Genomic DNA, 22,383 nt, shown 5'->3' on the forward strand with positions numbered 1-22,383 from the left:
CTTATTTCCACTGAAATTCACGAGGGCATGGCTCATGTTAGTGTGTCACTGCAGCCGTCTCTCTCTCTCTCTCTCTCTGACAAACGAGCGTGATTTTTGCAGCAACGGCACAAGCAGCAACAGTAAACAGAGAAGGTAGTGTGCATGTGTATTAGGTAACAGCAAAGCCTATTGTGGCATTTCAATAATGACAGCTTTGTTGGACTCCAGGGACCCCAGCTGAGAGAGGAGGAAGAGAGAAGCAGAGAGCGCAGGCAGAGTGAGCTACACTAACACAAAAGGGGCAACAGGGAAAAAACATGAGGTGTGATTACAGAGGAGGTGTGCTGTGTGAAGAGAAGGTAGAATATAAAATATTTGGAGCATAACCCTTGTGAATTTAACTAGCTTTATTTACTACACATGCTTGGAGTTGAATTTGATTGTGTCAGAATTTTTTTGCTGCATCCCCCCTCTGTTATGAACCATTCTTCCTGTTGCAACAACTTTTGTGTAATCCGCTCCTCACCCTTCTAAACACAAACATGTTTCACTGGATTGCATGTCTATTAAACTCTTTGTCTCCCTCTTTATTGTGTTTTCATACCCTCTCTCCCTGGAGTGCAATAGTAGAGGTGTGGGAACAGAGTGAGAGCGTTTTACTACATGGCAGCAACAAAGCGATTGTACGCACATAGGGTTAAACATCTAAAATATTGCCAGTTAACATCGGTAAAATACACCTCGTCTGACACATCTGAGATTCAGCATTAGTGGATTTAAAGGAGGGAGGGGAATACTCCTAATTCGTTAAAGGACAGCCGAAGCATTTACGCTGGCTCACTGGATGATACTGTCTACACAAACAATTTAAAGGAGCTATATGTAAGAAATCTAAAGCAAATAGTCATAAAATCCTCCTAATATGTCACAGAGACTAAGGAATAATGTTCATACAACATACTGATCTCCCCGACAACAATAGTACGGCCAGAATATTTGCATTTAAAAAAAATTTTACGGTCCACAAATCATGTTTATGTTTTGAATTTGTGTTTTGGCCTGTTGTGCCACTCACCGCCGTCTACCAGTCACACAGTCACACAGTCAGTAGAGTCTCAACATCAGTTACAGTTACGACTGAGCTACAGCAGCACGGCAAGCAGCATTAGCAGTGTCCCAGTACATAGCATTAGCAGCCAGCTCCTCCTCAGCTGTATCCCGGCAGCAGCGTTAGCAGCAGAGAGGCCAGACTTGCTCAAACGGTCCGCTGGAAAACCAAAGATCAAGGACGCGGCGACGCAGCCCTGCCACGGCAGCCGCCCGTGGGCAAACAAATCAGTCTCCAGCGTGCCGCTGTCCAGCAACCTCGAATCTGTAGGGGGGGGGGGGGCGGACATGATTCGCGGCAGTATTTTGAATTTGAGTGCAGTAACCGTTTTGGCCACATTCTTACATACAGCGCCTTTAAGGTACAAACATGATTTATTTAATTAAACCTACTAAAATAAGGAAGTAAAGCATGTTGTTGTGTCGTGAGTGGCTGCAGTGTGTGTGTGTGTGTGTGTGTGTGTGTGGAGCAGAACAAATGAAACAAAGGCAAACCAAACTACACCATGTTGACCATATAGCAGTCAGCTGCTCAGTCAGGGGAGAGAGAATGAGCAAGCTGACAACTGAGGCCTTTTTATAAGGTGAGACCACACCCTCAGGTGTGGCCAGGAAGATTGGACGGCTCGCCTCTTCAGCCACAAGGAAGAGCTGTGAAGGAACAGACACATTAGTAAGGCCGTCACACCCCCACCCATAAAAATGAGGCCCCAAGGGTGCCTCAAAAGCTGAACCATACAATACCATATTATATAACACAGGAACATTTCAATAGTTCTCTCGTCTTACCGGAACAGCCCAATCCACTTCCAAACCACTCACCCAACCCACACCCACTCAGCAACCCGATACCTGGAGAAGCAGATTCAGAGCAGGAGGGAGAGAAGAGTAGTTCAGAGCAAAAAGGGACACCTGGTAAAACACAATAGAGAGGAATTGCATGAGACAATGCATCAGCCACAACATTTACAGAACCTTTAATGTGGCGTATGTCAAGGTTAAATGGCTGCAAGAACAAACACCAAGGCATCAGCCGTTGATTTGGGTTTTGTAGGGAATGCAAGAACGTCAAGGGCCAGTGCCTCCTTGATTAATTCCAGTTTGTAACGCTCAAACTCCTGACACTTTTTCCTGCTGCAGCTCAGCTTCATGTAACTTCACATTACATTTCAACCTCTCCATTTCCACAGCCTGCTCCTGTGCACGAACAGCCTGGTCTTGTTCCATTTCCAATTTATGCTGCAAAATCAATAGTTCTTTTTGTTGTTCAAAAGTTAAAGTCACCACAATCCCGGCTAAAGGCCTCACAAACTTTAGAGACAGCTCTGGTTGACTGACCTGAGGAGAAATTTCACTGGCTGACTGGGTGTCACTACCTTTTCCTGCAGCAGACAAAACCCCCAACTGAACCAAGCCATCCTTTATTGCACACAAAATATGATCTTTACGTCCCTGACTGGGGATTCAATGCCAAAATGCTCTGCCACCTTTACCAACCGATCCTTGGTGTAAGTCTCCAATAGACCTTCACTGGGATTCTGCACAAAATCCTCAGTCGCAGACATGATTGGAACAATAGCTGGCCCACACAAACCAAATACTTACACCTGACACTCTAGGCTAACCTGCCCCAAACTGACCACAAAAGTTTACTACCAACCCGATGTGACAGCCACAATGTGGAACGTCCTTCCCCCTGGCTAACTATCTACCCGGGAAACTAGCTGTCTGTCTCAACCCTAGTCTTCATGCAATAGCGCTGGTGGGAGATTTAAACACCTAGCCCAATGATCCGGCCAGGCAACCATTAAAATGGCAACCTACCTAGACAATCACGGAAGTGTACCCAAAGCAAAAAAAATGCTGTGGCCATACTAATGCACAAAAGCAACAAACAACAAATCCACGGATGGATGTTGTTCTAATACCTATCGGGGAAGTAGTTCCACTGACGAGGCTGTTTTATTCACACCAGATCAGAGGCAAGCACAAAAATAAGGCAGGTTAACAAATACCTACAGGTGTAACCACCTGAGCCTGAAATCCAAGCCACACTGACTCACCACATATGTACCATTTAAATACGTGTTAGACTCCCTCCAAAACTAATGCTTCAATTTAAGCTACTGCTACAAAGTAATAATCACTGTCTCTTACTCACCACAGTAGACAATTCATCCTGGACAAGCCCCCATTTGTTACAAACTTGGCTCACAGTTTGCAACAAAAGAGAGTCTACACAAACAATTTAAGGTACAAAGGTGATTTATTTAACTAAACCTACTTCAAAATAAGGAAGTAAGGCATGTAGCAGCAGCCATCAGTGTAAGGAGAGCAGTAAAAGAGGCAAAAGGGACTACAGGAAGAAAGTGGACCTACAATTCCAGGAAGGCAATCTAGGAAGCATGTAGCAAGGACTAAAAAGTATGACAGATTACAAGTGACCATACTTGTCCACGATCATACTTGTGTCCAAGAAAACAAGAGTAACCTGCCTGAATGAGTACCACCTAGTGGCTCTCACCTCTGTAATAAGGAAGTGTTTCGATGAAATGCTTCTTAAAGTGGTAAAGGATTACATCTGTTCCTCATGAATCAGCACAGTGGACCCACTACAGTTTGCCTACTGTCCCAACCAACCTACAGAAGACACCATCCTCCACACGACCCTGTCTCACCTGAGTAAAAAAGGGACCTATGTCAGGTTGCTGTTCCTTGACTACAGTTCAGCATTTGTCACCATAGTTCCCTCCAGGCTGGTCACAAAGCTCAAGGGGCTCGGATTAAACACTCCACTGTGCATGTGGATCCTTCACTTCGTGATAGGCAGACCCCAGTGATGACAATCAGCAGACACACCTCTTCTACCCTCGTCATTAATACCGGAGCACCTCAGGACTGCGTGCTGAGTCCCCTGCTGTACTCCCTGTACACACACAACTGTGTAGCCACTTCAGACCCTAACACCTTCATCAAGTTTGCTGACAACACAGCTGTAGTGGGCCTGCTGCCAGTCAACAATGATAATGTCTACCTGACAGACATAGAGGACCTGACCCGCCTGTGTCAGGACAACAACCTACTCCTGAATGTCAGCAAAACTAAGATGATAGTGGACTTTGGGAAGAAGGAGCAAAGAAATTATGCCCCCCTTAATATTAACAGGTCCTCGGTGGAGAGGGTGGATAGCTTCAAATACCTTGGTGTCCGCTTCACCGAAGGCCTGACCTGGGAGCTGCATACTGACTCAGTGGTGAGAAAGGCAAGGTAGAGACAGTTTCACCTTAGATACTTGAGGAAATTCCAGGTATCATCTCAAATGCTGAGATATTTCTACTCCTGTACCATTGAGAGTGTCCAATTTAGTACTCGTTATCTCATTATCCCTTGTTTGTAACATGACTCTTGGCTGTAAGCAGGGATGGACTTAAGGTGAGGTTCAGGTAAAGACCCTCTCTCCACCTTTTACTCTGATCATGTTTTCTTTTCTTTTCTTTTATTCTTCATCTTGTCTTGTTAACACTTAAGATGTTTTTGAAACCAAATTCTTTTACGTCCATTAGTCTCTTTGTCTTCCTTTTCTTTGACACTCCTTTAAAATGTTTTCATTCCCTCCCTCCATCAGGAGACCAGTCCATTCACAGGCATATTCAGGTTGTTCTTTCTCCCAGTGTGCCTCCTCAATACTCCAGTGTTTCTTTGTCAAATGTAATAGGAGAAGTGTGGGATCAGATAGAGAACTATTTGCCTTCTATCTGGCAGAAATACACTGAGCTGCTGCAGTGAACATTTTTGTGGATGTAACAGACTGACCAATTGCATGCTTTCAAACATCTGACAAGTTAGTAATTAACAACAGTAAAATACACAATGGAAGATTCAGCATTAGTGGACTTAAAGCAGTGATCACCAACTGCTATGCTAGCATGGCAAGTGGAGCTTGAGACCTATTGAAAAGAGGCTGCAACCATGCTTTGGTGCCACCTGGATTGGCCGCATTGCAGGCAGCACTGCAGAAGGCAATGGAGGAAATGGGCTGCTTTACTGGCATCTTGTCACCCATGCAATTGGAAGTAATAAATGTCATAACTACTCAGGATAAGACTGGGCCAAACTGGGAAAATCATTCAGGCCAGGAAATAAAATGTGACATGTAGCCCCAGTCCGGACACTTTTTAGGCAGGGAGTTGAGAGGCCCTCCTACAGGAAAATTTTAGTTTCAGGACTTCCTTTTTCTGCATTCTAGTGAATTTTGGTGCATGTGAATCACAAAAATGAGTCATCAACTGCTTTGAACAATGTGCTGTTATTAACACGAAGGAGTAAGGGGATTCAAGGACTAACTTCAAACTAATATTGGTTTAATAATAAAAAACTAAATACAATGATCATTTATATGATTTGTTATATAATTAACCATGTTTCCAATTCGAAAACAGATAAAAAGTCAGTTTTGATTTTTTTTTTCATTGTAGAGACCACCAAAAACCAGGTCTGGATAAAAATCTCTGTACTTAGACCAGTCAAACCCAGACTGCATGCACGTGTTGACCCTAGTGACTGTTTAAAATCATGTTTCATATTTGTGAAACCTTTTATCTATTTGTGAAAACCGATTAATAGTTAAAATTCAGTGATTTTTTTTCATCATGTATGCTCAGATGATCTGTCCCTGAGTTGAGCCCAAAAGATTTTCAAGAGTTTAAAATGATTTTCTTCAATATTACATATGATCATTTGTGACAGCAAACAAATGCCACAGTCTGATCAATCAAAACTCAGAGGGCAAGATAAGACAAAAAAAACATTTATTATTTTCATGACAAAATCACAGGTGTTACAATACAACACATTGTGTCATAATGCTGAGTGGACCTCAATTTATTCATTCAGTGGGCCTGTTTTTGACTTTAAATTGTTCATACAATTTCTTCAATAATTAGAAAAATCTAGTCACAGTTAGGTTTGAACTAATTGTAATATTTACTTGTATATAAATAAATTGATAAAGAGGAACTATCAGTGTGATTGTTATAAATTCACTTTACTGTATGATCTAAGCATTTACGCTGGCTTATTGGACAACACATAAAAAAGAATGAAGTATGCAAAAAGTCTCGGTTCATCTGTGGGTGTTTTTGTACGAAATTCAACTTTTAACAAAAGCAATACAGCTCAGGTAAACAAATCATTTAGGAACCTTCCCCGATGTCTCCACTCAACCTGCAGTTAGAACTGGTGGACTAAACACAAACAAAGCTTCAGTGTATGTTTTCCATCAATGGTCCATACAGACTGATCAAAACAAACTGGTAGCACTGGTTAGCTTACTGGTTGGTAGCTTGACCTTGTTTATTCATCAGACCAGTCCAGCTACCCAGTATCAACAATAATTTTCCAGTAGTCTTTGGTAGATTGTATGGTGATATGTAGACTGAAAAGGTATCAGGAGTCAGCTTCTGATTTATCACAATCAAGAGACTGTTGAAGGCTTTTCCCAGGGTGCCGAGCTGTACTTAGTTACTGTGGACCAGAGTGACGAAGAGAAACAGTGAGCAGAGAGAGATGGCACCAGTCAGCACAGCTTTCACCAGCAACACTGTCCAACTGCCCAACAGGAAGACATGGACAAACAACCTGAAGAGAGAGAGAGAGAGAGAGAGAGAGAGAGAGAGAGAGAGAGAGAGAGAGGCACAACGTGAGTTATAATGTTAAATAAGTAAAAGTGGTGCATGGGTGTTGCTGAAACCATCCATCAGAGCGACTGATTGTCAGAGATTTTAAAAACTCCTTTCTTCTCTTCCCTTTGGACCACACTGAAAGGAATGCTTCACCCACAAAATGACCATCTGTAAATCAATATGTGTAGTGTAGTGTTATCTTGAACTTGTGAAGAAAGCTTTGTTTCTCTCATGCCTCCACAGAAAACGGCAAACATATTGATTTAGCAAAATAATATCAAAACATCTGATTACAAACACTCACACAACCTGTGCAGTATAATCCAAGTCTCACTTCTCCAGTCATACGCTCAATACCTCACAAACACATGCACTTTTGCTAAAACATTACAATCTAAAACTGAACTGAAAGTGAAATGTATCTTCTCTCTCTTCAAAGCCAGACTACTAAGGTTAAAGCAAGGACTGGACTGGAAAGGACTAGGCAATATTTGGTTGGATTATACAACAGAGTGTTTGTAAACTGATGTCTTCACATGCTTTTGCTGTTGTTAAACGTGGTCCCCAGTCGATCAATAAATCATTATGTTCGCCGTTTTCCATGGAGGCATTCAAGAAAAACATTTTCTTTACGTATTCAAGGAAACACAGCATGACTGACTGACTGATATACAAATGGTCAATTTGTGGGTGAAGTATGCCTTAAAGCCTTCAGTTCTAAAATTCTTCCAAGTAAATAAAACACACAAGTAAACAGTCAAGTATTTAGTTGTGGCATTTTGTTTAACATCTAGACACCAAAACAATGAACCCGTTTACAAAATTGAAATTCCGTAAAATCATCTTCAAGTGAACTGTATGTTTCTTTTACTTGCACTTGTATTTTAATATATCCTGGAAATCTGGAGTTCTCGCAAGAGCACAATTTGAATTAAATCTTTCTTGATTTGGGTCTGGATTTAACCAGGCTAATTTTACTATGCATATGCCATTAACTAGTGCCGTCTTGTGGTTCACAAAATAAACAGCAGCCACCACATCAAACCAAAGATGAATTTCCCCATAGACAAAATGCTATATAGATATATATGTACAGTACAGGCCAAAAGTTTGGACACACCTTCTCATTCAAAGCGTTTTCTTTATTTTCATGACTATTTACATTGTAGATTCTCACTGAAGGCATCGAAACTATGAATGAACACATGTGGAGTTATGTACTTAACAAAAAAAGGTGAAATAACTGAAAACATGTTTTATATTCTAGTTTCTTCAAAATAGCCACCCTTTGCTCTGATTACTGCTTTGCACACTCTTGGCATTCTCTCCATGAGCTTCAAGAGGTAGTCACCTGAAATGGTTTCCATTTCACAGGTGTGCCTTATCAGGGTTAATTAGTGGAATTTCTTGCTTTATCAATGGGGTTGGGACCATCAGTTGTGTTGTGCAGAAGTCAGGTTAATACACAGCCGACAGCCCTATTGGACAACTGTTAAAATTCATATTATGGCAAGAACCAATCAGCTAACTAAAGAAAAACCAGTGGCCATCATTACTTTAAGAAATGAAGGTCAGTCAGTCCGGAAAATTGCAAAAACTTTAAATGTGTCCCCAAGTGGAGTCGCAAAAACCATCAAGCGCCACTACGAAACTGGCACACATGAGGACCGACCCAGGAAAGGACGACCAAGAGTCACCTCTGCTTCTGAGGATAAGTTCATCCGAGTCACCAGCCTCAGAAATCGCAAGTTAACAGCAGCTCAGATCAGAGACCAGATGAATGCCACACAGAGTTCTAGCAGCAGACCATCTCTAGAACAACTGTTAAGAGGAGACTGCGCGAATCAGGCCTTCATGGTCAAATAGCTGCTAGGAAACCACTGCTAAGGAGAGGCAACAAGCAGAAGAGATTTGTTTGGGCCAAGAAACACAAGGAATGGACTTTAGACCAATGGAAATCTGTGCTTTGGTCTGATGAGTCCAAATTTGAGATCTTTGGTTCCAACCGCCGTGTCTTTGTGAGACGCAGAAAAGGTGAACGGATGGATTCCACATGCCTGGTTCCCACTGTGAAGCATGGAGGAGGAGGTGTGATGGTGTGGGGGTGTTTTGCTGGTGACACTGTTGGGGATTTATTCAAAATTGAAGGCACACTGAACCAGCATGGCTACCACAGCATCCTGCAGCGACATGCCATCCCATCCGGTTTGCGTTTAGTTGGACGATCATTTATTTTTCAACAGGACAATGACCCCAAACACACCTCCAGGCTGTGTAAGGGCTATTTGACCAAGAAGGAGAGTGATGGAGTGCTGCGGCAGATGACCTGGCCTCCACAGTCACCGGACCTGAACCCAATCGAGATGGTTTGGGGTGAGCTGGACCACAGAGTGAAGGCAAAGGGGCCAACAAGTGCTAAACACCTCTGGGAACTCCTTCAAGACTGTTGGAAAACCATTTCAGGTGACTACCTCTTGAAGCTCATCGAGAGAACGCCAAGAGTGTGCAAAGCAGCAATCAGAGCAAAGGGTGGCTATTTTGAAGAAACTAGAATATAAAACATGTTTTCAGTTATTTCACCTTTTTTTGTTAAGTACATAACTCCACATGTGTTCATTCATAGTTTTGATGCCTTCAGTGAGAATCTACAATGTAAATAGTCATGAAAATAAAGAAAACGCATTGAATGAGAAGGTGTGTCCAAACTTTTGGCCTGTACTGTATATAAATAAATGTTCAGCATAGAAGTGTGTTAAAGTGTGTCAGGCTTACTCCATTAAGAAGGCCTTGTAGACACAAAGGGCCAGCAGCACAGTAACAGGAAGTCTGAAGCTCTTAGGAAGGTCATATCGTGTGAACATCCACACTACTGCTGCCATGGCGATGTAATGAATCTATAAACAAACAAAAATAATTATTTATATAAATAAATAAATATAAATATTTTATTTACACACTTCAGTCACATCATATAAACATTTACATTACAGATACAATGGCAATATAATAAACCTAGGGATAGACAGAGAGAAAGCACACTGAGAATTAAACATTTGAAGATCCATGTTTATCTGAACACAGGAACAATAACCAGTTATTTTATTTCAATTGTTTCTATGAATCATTGCTGTCAACAATGTGAGTGAATGTGGGGACAAAAACTGCAAAGGAAAATTCCAAATGTGCCAGCACTGAAAACACAGTGGCAGGAGGTGAAACGGCAGGATGAGAGGAAAAGGAAAAATTGACGTAAAACCCATTACACAGAGGGGAGTAGTGAGAAAGCAGAAGAGACAGCTACTCACCAAACTAATGTTAGAGTCAAAGCTCATCTGGATGTATTTCCAGTCAAACTCAATCCCTCTGGCTCCCACCCACAGAGGAAGACACCTGAAGAACCGTAACAGTTCACAAACTGTAAGTTTTATTGTTATATATGTTTAATAATTTCACAAAGTAAAGCTAATGCTCCTTCAGCAGGACCAGAATTAGTGCTCACCTGGACATCACAAGCTCTGCTGTCGCCCAGCCCATGGCAGCCACCATGATCTTGTACTCCCCTTTACCAGCATTACGAGACATCACCAGATGGAGACCCAACAAGTCTGCCAGGTCCACTGTTGCCTTCATAAATTCCTGAAAAACAAAAGCCCACATTACAGCCTCCCACACAATCTGGTATTCTACCAGCTTTCTTTGTTTCTCTTTTGTAATTATAATAATTAACAAATATGAGAAAATATGAATCTTCCTTTATGTTGTTACTGCGATGGAACAACAAGTCTCACCCCAACAAAGTCATAAACTCCAGCTCCTCCTTCCCATGTGGGGAAAAATGTAGCTAGGAACAGCATCTGAAACACAGAAAGATAAGCAAATCCTGTTTACCAACACTAATGACATCAGTTTGTGCCTTATTTCCTCAATCTCCTCTGCTCAACTTTATAATGGAGTCGGGAGTCAGAAGTACTTTACTGACCCCCAGGGAAAATTAAGACACATTACAGCTGCTCTTATATATAAGCCTAGAGAAATCACAAGAAAAAGCAGATAAGAAGTGTGTATAAAAATAGAAATGTGTGCATTATGCTACTAAATATAAAACTAAATATAAGACAAAAATAATAAATATGTACATGTATGTTCATCGTATGACAAAGTGGGTTAAATATAAATACAAGAATAGTATAAGTAAAAATTCAAGTTCCAGGATTTAGGGGGATATATCAGCAGAAATGGAAATCTAATATAATAAGTATGTTTTCTTTAGTGTAAAATCACATGAAAGTAAGAATCCTTGTGTTTTCGTTACCTTAGAATGAGCCATTTATATCTACATAGAGAGGGGGTCTTCGTTAATGGAGAGTGCGATGGTGCATCAACACATTTATACAGTGGCCCAGAATGGACAAACCAAACACTTGCTCTAGATGGGGCCATTTGCTTTTTCACATCAGCCACTGTAGTTAACAGATCTTCAGCAACAAGCAGCGTCAGAAAAACACTGAATTTTTAACACGAAACTGATTTAATCAGTATTTTTTTTTTTTACCCATTTTAATCATCTTGTCTGTCAGCTTTGGAGAGGAGGAGACCTCAGCTCCTGGTAAAAACCTGAACAATTAACACTATAGGAATTTTAACCAAGAGAAGTTTTGGCTGGTTGCATTCGGCAATCCCCACCACTAGATGCTACTAAAGCCTCCTTAATCCTACACATATTCTTATTTAATATTCTTTAAATAAGACTATTAGTTGAAAAGCATATTGCAGCAGTTGAATTACTGCACAAATTATTGTACACGTAAGACAACTTTCCACAAATTGATTGTATCATTAAGTCAGTACTGCAAATTTGAAAATAAATAATAATCAATAAATTATGGAGTTATAGTTGCTCATTTACAATATAAGGTCAAGGGTCTTGGATATTTAATTATCAGAAGGCCCACTCACCTTACAGAGTTGGACAAACAGGTAGGTTGCTCCAGCCTGGACACATCTCCAGAAGGCATTGTACTCTGAGCTAAAGATTGGACACACAAACACAGAGTTAAATGGCAGAACAGTAAAATAAGGAGGCACCACAGATACAAGGCAGTCCTGTGAGAAACTGGCACAATGTTTTTAAGACTAGAGTGCACTAATGTTGACAATAACAAAAGTTATGTTGTTAAGCAAAAGTACTGCCAAATTCAAGAGCACGCTTGACAGTTCTAAGAGGATTATGTGGACCCCCTCCCAAACCTTGGACATTACTAAGTAGATTATGAACAGATTTCTTTGTCTCTGACCATATGTTCCTAGGAACATTGGATTACAGAGAAACTATGCAATAATGATGCAAAAATTGGCCATGGCAGTAAATTTTCAGAGTAGTACAACACAGTATTTTACTTTTTATTCTTTACTATGCTTCAGTGGCCATGACTGGACAGATGGATATAGGGATGCACCAATTTATTGGCTGCACATTGGTATGTGCTGATATTCCACTTGTGAACTGCCATCGGCCTATCGGCAAATAAGATGACATTCAATGATGGCAGGGTCTGATGTTTTTCCATTGTGTCACATCAATCTTGTACAGGTTAAAAAAACAGGGCTTGAATTTACCATCATTCCGTCATCCCAGGGACAAAAGAAAACGTGTTTGTGAGGAACAGAAATCTTCACTGGGACACCTTCTGAACAAAAGGGAGCAGTAAACTCACTACCAATGCGTCAGGAAAACCCCTATTGTTTCTCTGATAATGCTTAATTGTGAACAAGTTGACACTGACAGGAGGAACGTTAGTTAACGTTAGCTGTTAGCAGCTAATGACTGGAACTAACTGCTGAGTTGGAGGACACATTGAGATGTAATGTGTTCAAGCTCTTTTCAGAAAAAAATAGTATTTGGCAAAGGTAAATAATAATAATGTTCTCATGATGTGCTCACATGTGATCATGTACAATGTAGTTTTTGGTGAGAAACTTGAATAAATACAGTTGTTTAAATGATACATTTGTTTATGTTTTCACAGCAATATAAAATAAATTTAGAGAAGGGTTAGGGTTTTTTGTGAAGGTTATTTCAAAGGTTGTTTTATAAATGTGTGACTGAGTATGAGCTCATTCAAAGATAGTGTAATAAAGGGCTGAATGACTTTGGTTTCCCTAGCACAAAAGGGGGAATAAATAACAAAACAAAAAACAAATCAATGACAAAAAACATGGGTATTGGCTATCACCAATATTATTATTCTAATCATAAGTATAGTACCAAAATTTCACAACTGGTGCATACATCTGTTGTTAAGATCTGTTGTTCTGCGAAACTCCAATGTATTTCTGAGAGGGGAGGAACTCAGTTTGGTGACAGAGTTTAAGTACCTCGGAGTCATTCTAGACCCGACCCTATCATACGAAAAGCACATGAAAAGAGTAGGCAGAACAATTAATTTCAATCTGAGCAATTTCAGGCAAATAAGATGTTCATTAACTGAAGAAGCAGCAAAAATATTCATGCACTCTATGATATTCTCACATATTGAGTATTGTCTCACAAGTTGGTCTTTTACGGGAAAAACCATACTTAAACCAATTGAATCTCTCTATAAAAAAACCCTAAAAACTTTTGACAAAAAACCATTCTCCTATCATCACTGTGACATCATCACACGCCATAATCTATTGAGCTCTGACAGTCTTATCACGCTTAAACTTGCATGTTGTGTGTATAAGATTGTGAACGGATTGGCACCTCCACCCCGAGTTAGTTTTTTGAACGTAAATCCACCAACGGTATCAACACTAGAGCAACTACAAGAGGAGACTGCGCAATTCCATCTAGGCGTACCTCTTTCTCACAGTCTGCTCTGTCAGTCAGAGGCAGCAAAATCTGGAATGGCCTGCCAACTTCCATAAGAGACTGCTCTTCTTTTCTTATATTTAAAAGACATTTAAAAGACTGGCTCAAGTCTAACCAGACCTGTAATCATTGTTAACTGTATATACTTAGCTCCCCATGCCGCTGCACATGTTCCCTCACTGACATGCGCAGTGACATGGGTAAACCACAAGAAGCACTGCAACACTTTACAAGGTACTACCTCTTCTCAAGTCACTTTAGCACTGTAGCACTTTAGATATGTACTACTTCTTCTTATCTCAATTTGCATAACTTCCAACAATAACCTGTGTTCTGGTCTTTGCATTGCTGCACTTCCATTCCATTTACTCACATCTGACAACTAACCCAACAATCTGACAACAATCTCTATAAGCAGAGCACTGCAGCACTTTCCATGAGCACTGTAGCACTTTATATCCATGGTTTCGTTGTGTTTCTCAATCCATCTTAGCACAACTCCAACAAGAAACCCTGCTCTGGTGTTTGCATTGCTGCACCTTCATCTCAATTACTAATCCCTGACAGTTCATCTTGTTTTTAATTGCACCGCATATAATGGTTTTTGTTATGTATAACTGTCTGTTTTATCTGTCTTGGTAGTATTGTATTGATTGTCCCTTTGTTAGTGTCTTGATAGTAGTATTCTTACTTTAAATTGTATCTTACCTATGTCCCTGTTTTCTGTTCTGTTCTGTTTTGTTTTTTATTATGTATTATGACCCTTGTATGTTTTAATGGCTCTTAACACCATGCCGGAGGACTACGGTTGGAAACTAGCCTTTGGCTAACACTGGCACATCTACAGTAATGTATGTTTAATGTGCGCTGTCCTCTTTAAATAAACAAATAAAAAAAACCAAACAAAAAAAAAAACCATAATGGATATGATATGGTACAGAGTCATGCATCATTCACCACGCATGTTGCAAATCCCTGCTTTAAACAAATACTTACAGGCCGCTGCACTTGTATGTTATAAAGTAAGGGAAATACGCCAGAGCGAAGCAGTTCCCGAAGTGGAAAAGTGTCATGATGTCTGGTCACAAAATTCAGCTCCCTGCTGAAAAAGAGGGATACAGAACACAGGGGTTAATACACTGTTGATACAACAGGCTTTTTTCATTAGTGAAACATTTTGACACAGACACACACAGACACACACAGACACACACACACACGTCACAAAATAGAGAAGTGCCCCTCACAAGTTCTCACACACCCTCAAACTCAAATATAAGTACATTTACATTTATAAAAAACTGAGATTTGAGCATGTCAGATGCTAAAACCAGGGAATGTAGCATCTTGCTCACTAGTTTGACTGTCTTAATGTGTTTTTGGTTAATTTTCTGTGATCGACTAATCGATTATTTGCTTAATTGCTTCAATATTTGTATGACGATTATTTGAAGACATGTTTATTATTTTTTTTAAATCACTGATGTTACATTTAAATGTGTTCTGGTACTTTATTAGACCGTTAGTTTTGTAAGATGTTAACGTTATACTGTCGCCTGTACCGTTACATTGATACAAACAGGCTGGCACACAGCATTTGCAAAGCAATAACAAGTCTGTCACCGCCAGGTAAAATGTTTATCGGGTGTATTTCATTATTCATATACAGAGCTACAAAGCTGCGTAACCATAACGTCATTAAAGAAATGAGTGATCTGTAACGTTACATTAGCTAGCTAAGCTACAACCCCGACGCTGGTGTCACTACAGACACGTTCCTGTATCGAGCAAACAAGTCTCGGGGATATTGTATCTTTGTCGACTTTAACCATAAAGCTAGTCTTTATTAAATTACCATTTAGAACACACGGTAGCGACTGTTACGCAGAGTTTTTAAGAGCCAGCACTTACTGTGTCTGAAGAGCCGAAAAGAGGCAGATTGTCGTTCAACTGTCTCGTTGAATGACAACCGGAACTAAGGTTGGTGCAACCCCGAAATGCCTCCGACTCCGTCATCGGTGGGAACTTAATAATATGTTCCACAAGATGCTCTCCACGCAGCGTCATAATGTGCTTTAACACACTTAGATAAACACACACACACACACACACACACACACACACACACACACACACACACACACACACACACACAGTATTGTAAATATGGGTAAGTTATTGACATTTACATCCTGGTTACTATTTTCAAAACCACCTTTTCTGGTGCATTCATGACGCACCGACATCCGAGACAATTATATTGTCAGAAATCCAACCCTCATGACAAGCAGGCAAACATGGACATTAAATAATACTGTAGATTTTGAGCTTACAAAATAAGTACCAGCTCACAAAAGAATGAGGCATTAGTCATGATAATGTCAGATTGTCAAAGACAAACATATAGGCTAGCTAAATATATAAAAAGAGGATGAACTGTTCATTGAGATGGATTAGCAACATTTGGATTTCATGCAATATATGCTTAGGGCAATTCATAGAAACTAATGCCTGTCTGAGGGGTAAGAAATTTAAACTTCGAAACACAGGTCACAATAGCTAACTATTGGTATTAACTGTAGAATGTTTATAACCACTCTAGCTGTCTTTAAGTATTGTAAAAAAAAAAAAACAAAAAAAAAACCAGACACACTGTTTTCCTTCTCTTGCTAGCCTTGCATTTAGAGCAGTTAGTGTCACATTCCTAGAATTAAAAGTCGGACAAATATAGCCTACTTTCTGGTGCTGAGAAGGTGCTACATAAGAAGCTACACGTTATTTGAATACCCAAATGATTAAAATTAGTTTGTTTCCTTGGACATAAGAGGTTCATGAATAATATTTACACTGGCTTTAATTTCCAATAAAGTTTCACATATTTTTGCACTTACTTTCAGTTGGTTGTTGAACTGCAATGTCTCAGTGTCTGATGATAACCTTCAAAAATCTGAAAGCCAAAATGAACTTGCACTATTAACACATAAATGTGTGAAAATGTATTATTACCTCATTTTGATTGCTATTACTTCTGTAAAAAAAAGTGTTACCTTTCTTGTTTATTGTTTTTTATGAAAAAATAAACAAAATTTCCAGTCATAAACACGTACATGATGCCTAGGCCCTAGGAAGTGTTTTATTTACAGCATTAGGGAGTTAGAGTAGGATTGCAGCACTGAAGGAACCCAGCTGGAGCAAGTAATGCGTTCACATGACTGATAAGTGATTAAATGAAAAGCAGGGTAAAGTCACAGAAACAAGCAAAAATATATATATTTTTTCAACCACAAACATCTCTTATTGATAAAGGTAGGTCAGAGAGGAAGGACTTTCTCACTTTCTCTGTGTGGTAACACACAAGCAAAATAAAACAGGAAATACATATTTCTTAGTATCTAATCTTCTTTTTTCAAAAATGATTATAAGTAATTGTAATTAAAGCAAAAGATTATCACTATAGAATACAGAACGTTGTAATAGACAAAACAGTCATGTCTTATGGAGCACTGAAAAGCTCTAAAACCTAACCTTGCCCAGTGTTTGTCACACTAGCTTTTGATTCAACACAGTCTACACTATCCAGAATAATTTTCTGTAACAGATGAAGTTTCTTCTTTCAGAGCAGTCCCTGATGATCCAGTTGTTTGTGTCATGTTTGGACAGGGTCCCACAGTGCCTCCACTGGGACGGACAGTCTGGCAGCATCCCCTGGTCTTCCAGCATCTCTCCATTCACCCAACACCACTTCCCTCCCAGGAAGCGCAGGCTCGTCCAAACCTGAGAAACACAGGGCAAGCTCTGAGTGTCAGTCTGTCTTTTAAAAATGTTTAATCCGTGACTCCTCACACTTTAACTCCCATCATGCTTGGTTTGTTAAGGAGGCTGTAGTTTGAAGAAACTTGGAGCTTGTGAAAATAAGGGTGCAAAAATACATTTATCTCTTATCTCGCTGTTCAGACAGTGCATGACCTTAATTGCTGAAGTTTAAAGTTACTTTTTGGCAAAAAGAAATAAAGCAATTCAATCTATTCAAAAGGTGCACTTGTCTTAAAAACTGGAGTATGCCACCCCTCAGTGTTTAATGTTTAATGTATCAATAAATGGGTGCATCTTAAAGAGCCTTTATAACTTTAAATAATAATTAGTTTTAAATGATATATTAACCTCGCTCCACGACAGCTAGCCCCTCACAACACTGAATGGGATAAGTGGTTACAGATACTGAATGAATGAATTAATTAATTAATGATAGCATGAAAAAATTTTAAATTCAAAACACCAATTTACAGTTCTATTTTCTGTCTTTAACTGAATTATTAATAATTGAAAACCTTGAAATCTAAAAATGCATGTGAAGCTTATTACATTTAATGTGTCCATCAAATTCCATCCCAGTGATTTCCACAAGAGGATGCAAGATAAATCTGGGGGGTTGTGAGATGATTAACAAAAAAGTAAGTATGAAATAATTCTGCTATGATTATTTATTCTGGCTTTATTCTAATTGTATTTATTTATTTATTCATTTTGAGGGAGAAAGAGAGAGAGAGATATTTGATCACTTGTTTTATGCATGCCTCCAAAAATTATAAAATAAACTGGGGAAAATCACTCTTTGGTTGAATTTCTTACAAAACACAACCAAAGAGTGGCATATTTTGCATCACTTTAAAGGGTTACATGCCAGTACTGTATGAAAAAAAAACAGTTTTTAGTAACTTGATTCATTTTTAAGACAGTGTGCAGTGAAAATAACTTCCTGTTTTTTGGGGGGTTTTTTTGCTACCCAGTCTCACACCTCATCAGTCGTGGCTCTGTAGATCCTGTCTCTGACATAGCTGTAGTCAGACAGTTCAAGGCTCAGGAGGTCATGCTTGTATTTGCAGGGTCTTTGGCTCACACATGGGGTTTTCATGCTCCTGCAGTGACTCAGGGCATCTTCCCATGTCTTGTTCTCATTCACCACCACCAGGTTGTCATCATGGCAGACAAAGTGAAGCTCTGTGGAGCACATTCTGCCGAACCACTTTTTAGTTCCAAGATTAAAAGAGGCACAGTCATAGCTGAGTGGCTCTTTGGGTGCCCAGTTTCGATAGTCAGATGGCTGATCCCCAGTCCACTTCCAGGTCTCACCAGCCTCTCGATACAGTCCAATCCAGCCAGTCTTTTTTAAATGATCTGTGTTGGTGATGGTGACTAGTTCACCAGTATTGTTACTCTGACAGTACTGGGAAGCGTGGAACCAGGTAAGCAACATTTTGTGATGTTTAATTTTGTTCTCTTGTGAGCAGTAGAAGTTACGTTTGCTCAAACATCTCAAACTGTACCACTTAAACTCATCAGCCACAATTGCACAGTGACTACTCTGCTGTCTAACGGCCCAGTTGCTGCTCTGTGAGAGGTCATTTCCTGAGATCCCCTCTCCACTTCTGAAACAAACAAATGGGGGAAATCTTGCTTAGCAACTAAATTTTACCATGTGTATTTTTCATAGTATTGAAATCTGCATAAATTCAAACAGGGTACTCACTTCACATTTATCCACCTCCAGGCTGTGTCATTCGCAGGGTCTCTGAGTAGACCAATCCAGACTTCTTCAATGTTAAATTCCTTTAATTCCTTAGCCAGACTATAGCCTTCTGCTTTGTTCCCAGTAATCAAGTCAATGTGGTTCCCCTGACAGTACTGTCTTGCCTCTATCCAGTTCATCTTCCTCTCTGGATAGTATCTGTACCTCCTTATGATAGATGCCTGCAAGCAGAGAGAGGCAATGAGCAGGAAGGAGAGTGTGAGCTCAAAGCTGCTCTTGTTCCCCATGATTGGTCTTGCCTTCATGTCAACTCAAAGATGTGTCTGTTTGCAACACCCTTATTACCAGCCCATTCAGTGGATGGCGAGGAGCTATCACTCTGCTCTTATAGCAAGCAACTCCATACCTAGTCCCTCCCACATGGTCACACCTGACACAGCTGACCAGTATTACCTCTCCAAACCAGTCAACTGTTACAGTCCAGATGGAGTTCGTCATGCCATTTTTATATTGTATTATCAGAATAAGAAGATCCTTCAGGTAGCCTAGAGTAGTGATTCCCAACCAGGGGTACTAGAATAAGATTGGTGAGTAACTTAGTTAATTTTATACAAGAAAAACAAAAGTTGAGGTGGGATTAAGGTGGATGGTGGTGCAGCAGTTAGTGAGTTTCCTCTGGCTTCCCCCAACAGTGTAAAGACATTAATTGTTGACTCTAAATTGCCTGTAAGCATGAATGTGAGTGTGCCTCTATTTGTCAGCCCTGTGATTGTCTGGCGACCTGTCCAGGTTGCACCTGGTCCCCAGCTCTCACCCAGTGTCAGCTGGAATCAGCTCCAGCTCCCCACGACCCTTTACCAGGATAAGCGGTTACAGACAATGGAGGTATGGATTCCTACATTTTGAAAAGCATATACACATATCTTACATACATCCACATATTTTTGTTACAGGAAAAATCAGCATACAACTAGGATTACAAATTGGTGTGATGCTGAGTATATTTTTTGTCACAGTGATACAGGACATGCCTCAGTTTCTCTTTGACCTGAATCAGTCTTGTCACCTTAAGGTTGTAAGATCTGAGCTCTGGTTGATTTGATGACACCAGTGGCTACCATGGTAACAGCTAGTGTGGTTTAATACTACAGCAAACGCTCCTTGAGCAGCTACAGTTCTTTGTTATTATTACAGCAGAGGAACCAAATTTGTATGTGTTTATAGTGCAGCCAAACAAACTCATGTTGTAGGTATCCATAGGTAAAGGCTGTTTGAATCAAGGGCAGGAATGGCGGATTCCACCACTAACCATGAAAACTACTACATAGGGTGCAAATATATTTAATGGCCATGTAGAATTTTAGGCCATACATAAAGTAAAAGTCGGGTTTGATTTCATCAAAGGTGAACCAGGAAGGATTGTCGGTTATTGTTTGTAAACTTTCTCACGAGTAAAAGTGAAACTAAAAACCAACCCCAGATTCACTCTCGTTTGGCATTTTGCCTCGCTATTTTGGCACTGTGTCTCTTGGATGCCTGCTGCTTAAGGTCTGGCACCTGGCTGTTGGCCGTTGCATAAGTCTATATATTCATATTCATACAGGAAATTCCTGCATAGTATAAAGCCTATCTTTAAAATCATAAGGATATTAACTTTTACTCTGAAAAGAGTTAAACACAAACAGTTTTCATAAAACTTACATAAAAGGAGGACCATTTGTGATGAAGTCTGGGGGAACACAAATTAATGCAAGTGTTGATGTTCATTTTTTCTTCTCTAGCCTTAAGTGAAATCTCTATTTTTCACTCATCAAAGTTTTAATGGAAACAGGAGACAACCAGAAATCATTGGATCTAATCTACTGAGAAAAAACACAAAATACAATGCAATACAAAAAAAAAAAAAAAAATACAATGAACCATAGTGTTGGCGTGGCCTCAGTTTGCTTTTCATGTCAGTGCATGGTGTACTTAAACAAATTACAAAAACAAAAGCAAATTGGACCCAAATTCAGTCATGTGATGCAGTGAAAGGCTCTGTTCCCCTGAATCTGAAACCTAAATTCAAATGTTCGACATTCAATACTGTCCAGTCTCCACGCATGGTGGGGAAATCAGGCTGCAGGCAAATGACCAGATTTTAATCTTTCCAGTCGACAGATGGTAAAGGTCACATCCTTGGCTGACCTCTATCCACCTGGCTCCTTTTACCTAAAGATTTCAGCAAGATATTTTCCATTCAAACAAAATGTGTCACTGTGTTTTACTCCAAAAGCAGCTGACACCAGTCTGAAATGTGAGTGTCAGCAGAATGATAAAATCAGTGTTTAAGAAGTGCTTTAATAACATTTAAACCCAAACCAAATGAGCCTTGCCTGAGGATGTAAGGCTGCATTCTGGCTCATAATGAGTTAAAGGTTCAGTAAATAGCTAGAGGCTTGACCTTTCTGGGATTTAAAAGCAATCAGTAAAAAATGCTTTTAAATCTTAAAATCAGTTCTGAATCTTAGTGGTAGCCAGTGCAGATGTGCTGAGGCTGTGGTACTATGGTCTTAATGTTTAGTGCATGTTAAAATTCTAATTGTAGCATTTTGAACAAGCTGGAGACATTCTGTTTAGTCTTTGTGAACATGACTTTAAATTCTGTCAGTAAAAAAAAAGTGATATTGTTCTGAATATATGCAACCAATTCATAGACATGCCCATAGATGTGTGAAATGTTTTGTTTCTATTGCAGTATGTTCAGTATAACAGTAGGTGGTGCTGCAGCAAACTTGCTCTAAACATCTTATAAGCTTTTCATGTCAGTTCCTTTATATGGGGAATAACGTGGTGAAGGCAATAAAAAGCAGAGGGGAGACATTTCTTCTATATTAGGATGCATCCTGTATGCTGAGTTTGGCTGCAGTGCTCTAAAACAGGCAGCAGGTGGCTCTGAGGGTTCCCAACAGTGGGTGCTCCATCCATCCTCCCTCACAGAGGATCACTTGGGGGAAATAGGGGACTGGGTGACAGTGGAGTCACTCTCCCTCTACTCCTGCAAATGTTTTGGCTGAGTCGCTCCTATAGGAGGCGTAACGGGACCCATAGAGTGGAAAAAGGTTAGTTTTTAAGAATACAGAGGTGGTGACTGGGCCGAGAGGAGAGAATTTTAATTTTTTCAGTCCAACAATACTTCCCTTTATCTGTCCTCTCCCTCTTTAATTGAGCTTTTGACTTATTAGTTATGGTAT

The 22,383-nt window shown here is 39.9% G+C and overlaps 1 protein-coding gene across 2 annotated transcripts; it reads right to left on the reverse strand.

The window, feature by feature from the left end:
* Positions 1–5,880: 5,880 nt before the first annotated feature.
* On the reverse strand, positions 5,881–15,615 carry tmem147 (transmembrane protein 147). Of its 2 annotated transcripts, none has more exons than XM_049583531.1 (8): positions 15,535–15,615; positions 14,620–14,725; positions 11,727–11,796; positions 10,559–10,624; positions 10,270–10,406; positions 10,076–10,160; positions 9,543–9,664; positions 5,881–6,726 (listed from the first exon to the last, which is right to left on the reverse strand). In XM_049583531.1, the coding sequence occupies exons 2-8, from the start codon at positions 14,694–14,696 to the stop codon at positions 6,606–6,608; spliced, it is 678 nt and encodes a 225-aa protein (XP_049439488.1). In that variant the 5' UTR covers positions 14,697–14,725; positions 15,535–15,615; the 3' UTR covers positions 5,881–6,605. The 2 variants fall into 2 exon arrangements, with proteins under 2 accessions (XP_049439488.1, XP_049439489.1); XM_049583532.1 differs by having other exon boundaries at positions 14,620–14,722; positions 15,535–15,610.
* Positions 15,616–22,383: the final 6,768 nt, after the last annotated feature.

This window comes from Epinephelus fuscoguttatus, linkage group LG8 (genome assembly GCF_011397635.1).
Source record: "Epinephelus fuscoguttatus linkage group LG8, E.fuscoguttatus.final_Chr_v1".
NCBI classification, from domain to species: domain Eukaryota; kingdom Metazoa; phylum Chordata; class Actinopteri; order Perciformes; family Serranidae; genus Epinephelus; species Epinephelus fuscoguttatus.